This window comes from Notothenia coriiceps, unplaced genomic scaffold (genome assembly GCF_000735185.1).
Source record: "Notothenia coriiceps isolate Sejong01 unplaced genomic scaffold, NC01 NC01_scaffold00024283, whole genome shotgun sequence".
Lineage (NCBI taxonomy): Eukaryota > Metazoa > Chordata > Actinopteri > Perciformes > Nototheniidae > Notothenia > Notothenia coriiceps.
In genome coordinates, this window is record NW_011356984.1 from 1 (window position 1) to 3,454 (window position 3,454).

Below are 3,454 nucleotides of genomic sequence, written 5' to 3' on the forward strand. Positions count from 1 at the left end.
ACGTCCACGCGATGTGAATATCGCGCATGCGCATAGCGCGATTATTGTCACGACATGATATATATCGTGCAGCCCTAATATATATATATATATATTTAATATTCTGTATAGCTCTGGTGGAGGTGAAGCTCTGTATATTAATATATATATATATATATATATATATATATATATATTCTGTATAGCTCTGGTGGAGGTGAAGCTGTGTATATATATATATATGTATATATTCTGTATAGCTCTGGTGGAGGTGAAGCTGTGGGCGATCGACCGGCAGTGCTTCCAGACCATCATGATGCGGACCGGTCTGATTAAACACGCCGAGTACATGGACTTCCTCAAGAGGTGAGCACAAGCACACAGAGCACATATTCATTCATTATTTATTATTATTTTTAGTGATGTATTTATTTGGTTTTGATTTGTTTTTGATTGAGCTATTTTTAACATTTAATTTTGAATGAGTTATTTTTTGTTATTATTTGTTTTAATGTTTTTTTTTATATATATTTATATAATTACAAAAACTAAGCCTTTTTTATTAGATTTGTTTATTCGTACATTAATTTATTTATTTTATTGAGTCTTTTATTTGCATTTTTTTATTTATTTAACCTATTTATTACTTTATTTGTTTATCTCCTTTTTTGGATTCACAATTTTTTTATTTTCTTTTAATTCATTAATTGTAAATTATTCATACGTTTTTGGTTTTATTGTTGTTTATTTATTTACTTCTATAATAAAGTGTTGTTTCCTCAGCGTTCCCTCGTTCCAGGGCCTGTCCGAGGAGACTCTCAGTAAACTGGCCGACGTCATGGAGGAGGTGAGAACTAAACACGTTAGATTTTAACAAATAACAACAACAACAAATATAAACAAACATTTCCTGTGTTCAGACTCACTATGAAGACGGGGAGTTCATCGTCAGACAGGGAGCGACAGGAGACACCTTCTTCATCATCAGCAAGGGGAAGGTAATCTGTTTAATTATATTATACATTCATTATTATTAATAACTCATTAACCTGTCAATCACCTCGTCTCCAGGTGAACGTGACCCAGGAGGATCCGGCCAATCAGGAGACAGCTCACCTGAGAGAGCTCGGCCGTGGAGACTGGTTCGGAGAGAGAGCGCTGCAGGGGTGATGACATACATTATATTAAATTATATTAAACTGGGAGGAGTGCAAATATTCAGGAGAAACAGTCAGAATATTTAAAAATAGAAATATTTGGAAGAAAATCATTTGAAATATTTTGAGAAAACAAATACAAATATTTAAGAGGAAAAACACGGAATATTTCTGGAAGTAATTTTAGAAATAAAAGAAAAACTAAGAGAAAATATTGGAAACATTTAATGATTTCTTGAGAGGAAAAATAGGGAATTTTTCAGGTAAAAAAAGCCGAATATTTAAAGAAAAATTGTCAAAATTTGAAATATATGTAATATTTGGTGTTGGAATATTTCTAGAGAAAATCATAAAATTAAATGTCAGTATTTTTAAAATAAAAGTCCAAATATATCCATAATATACGTTTTAAAGTACCTTTAGAAAAAAGGATTAATATACTGACTGATGCACATTTAATCAGGTAATGATATAATGATGACTCAGCGAGATGATAATAAAGGGACATCACACTTAAGTGTTGTTCACATCTGTCTCTTCACATTGATGACTCACAACATCCTAAACAAGATGCTGGAAACACTAGAGATGAACAGAACACAGGTCTGTTTCTTTAAACTTAACGCAGGAATGTGCCGTATTGAACCTGAGCTTTTCTGAGACCTTTCTCCCTCAGTATCGACTGAGAGGAACTCAGCACACGCTAAGCACACGCTAAGAACACGCTAAGAACACGCTATCAACGCTAAAAGCCCTGACGCGTGTTCAGACATGGACCTGTTAGTGAGAGGGAATCTATACGGTCCCCACATGTACTGCCAGACCAGCGTGTGTGTGTGTGTGTTGCTCCTAATGGTCTGAAGTGTGTTTCTCAGGAGAGACGTTTACACCTCCGCTCAGATCCTCAGTTTCCACTTTAAACCTCCTCTCCCCCCCGAGAGTCATTTTAACTGCATGCGACTGCTGCACGCTCTGTTTCTCCTTTAACTTTACTTTATTATGAAGAGCCACCAGGAAAAGGGTTAAAAAGGGATAATTATAAGATGGAAAAATACAAATACTACGATATAAAATTACGACTTGAGGAACGAACATTTTAAATATGTTGAGAAGAAAAAGCTCTGCTCTAGGAAATCAGTTGATAAACTATGGAAACAATATTCATAGAATCTTTGAAAACAAATCTGGATGTTTTGGAATATTTGGAGAAAATATTTTGAATATTTAGAGAAAATATTTGGATTATTAAAAAATATATTTTGTATTATTTTGATAAAATATTTGTATTGTTGTGAAAAAAAGTGAATATTTTGAATATCTTGAGAAAATATTTGGATTATCTTGAAATAATATTTGGATTATTTTTGCAATATTGTGTGAGAAAAGTGTTTTTATTAGGAGGTAAAAAGTAGTTATAATTTCAAAATGATAAAAATTAATAATTTACTAAAGTTATTTTTCACAGGGAGGACGTCAGGACGGCCAACGTTGTTGCATCGGACACCGTCACCTGTCTGGTCATCGATCGTGAGTAAGTGACCCTTAGAGAGAGAGAGAGAGAGAGAGAGAGAGAGAGAGAGAGAGAGAGAGAGGAGGAGATTTGTTATAGGACAGCAGGAACGTTTCCTGTTCTCTCTTTGTGACAGCAGGAAATGAACTCAGTGTTTTCTGTGAAATGAAACTTTAACTCTGAGCTTTAGAGCCGCTGCTGCCCTCTGCTGGTCACCACCTCCAACTACACACACCATTTATCAAGTTCTATATTTGTATTTAATATTGTATTTGATATAGTATTGTTGAAGTTATTGATTGAAAGGTAGTATATTTATAGTATAACTGTCTGCGTTCTGATTGGCTGTCTGCAGCTCCTTCAAGCACCTGATTAGTGGACTGGACGATGTTTCCAACAAAGGATACGAGGACGCTGAGCTGAAAGCAAAGTGAGTTCATCTGCACGTAAAGAAAACATTTGAACAGATTTGACTGCAAAGAAAAATATGAAATATAGAAAATAAATATGAAATAATATAATAAATAATTGCTATGACTAAATAAACAAAACAGAAACTTTTCATGTTAAATAATGCTCAAAAAGCTCTTTATTGTTCTCATACTGCCTGTGCTGCAGCTCCTCTGTTCACCCTCTGTCTGAAACCAGAGCTGCTCTGATTGGTTAGCTGGTCGGCTCTGTTGTGATTGGTCAACCAGCTTAGAGATGTCCCGCCCCTTAACCATCACAGCGCTGGAGCTGAGTGTTCCTCAGTGACGTCACCATGTTCCAGAAGTAAACAAATGGGTCCAATGGGGGCGTTTCAGAT

The 3,454-nt window shown here is 35.0% G+C and overlaps 1 protein-coding gene across 1 annotated transcript; it reads left to right on the top strand.

Annotated features, from left to right (window-relative positions):
• Positions 1-239: 239 nt before the first annotated feature.
• LOC104954949 (cGMP-dependent protein kinase 1-like) lies at positions 240-3,076 on the top strand (the record flags this gene model as incomplete). The annotated part of the gene is made up of 6 exons (XM_010782161.1): positions 240-345; positions 763-826; positions 900-977; positions 1,051-1,145; positions 2,602-2,667; positions 3,002-3,076. Coding segments are annotated over 6 exons (484 nt in total), but the record flags the coding sequence as incomplete, so codon positions are not given.
• Between the last annotated feature and the right edge of the window lie 378 nt (positions 3,077-3,454).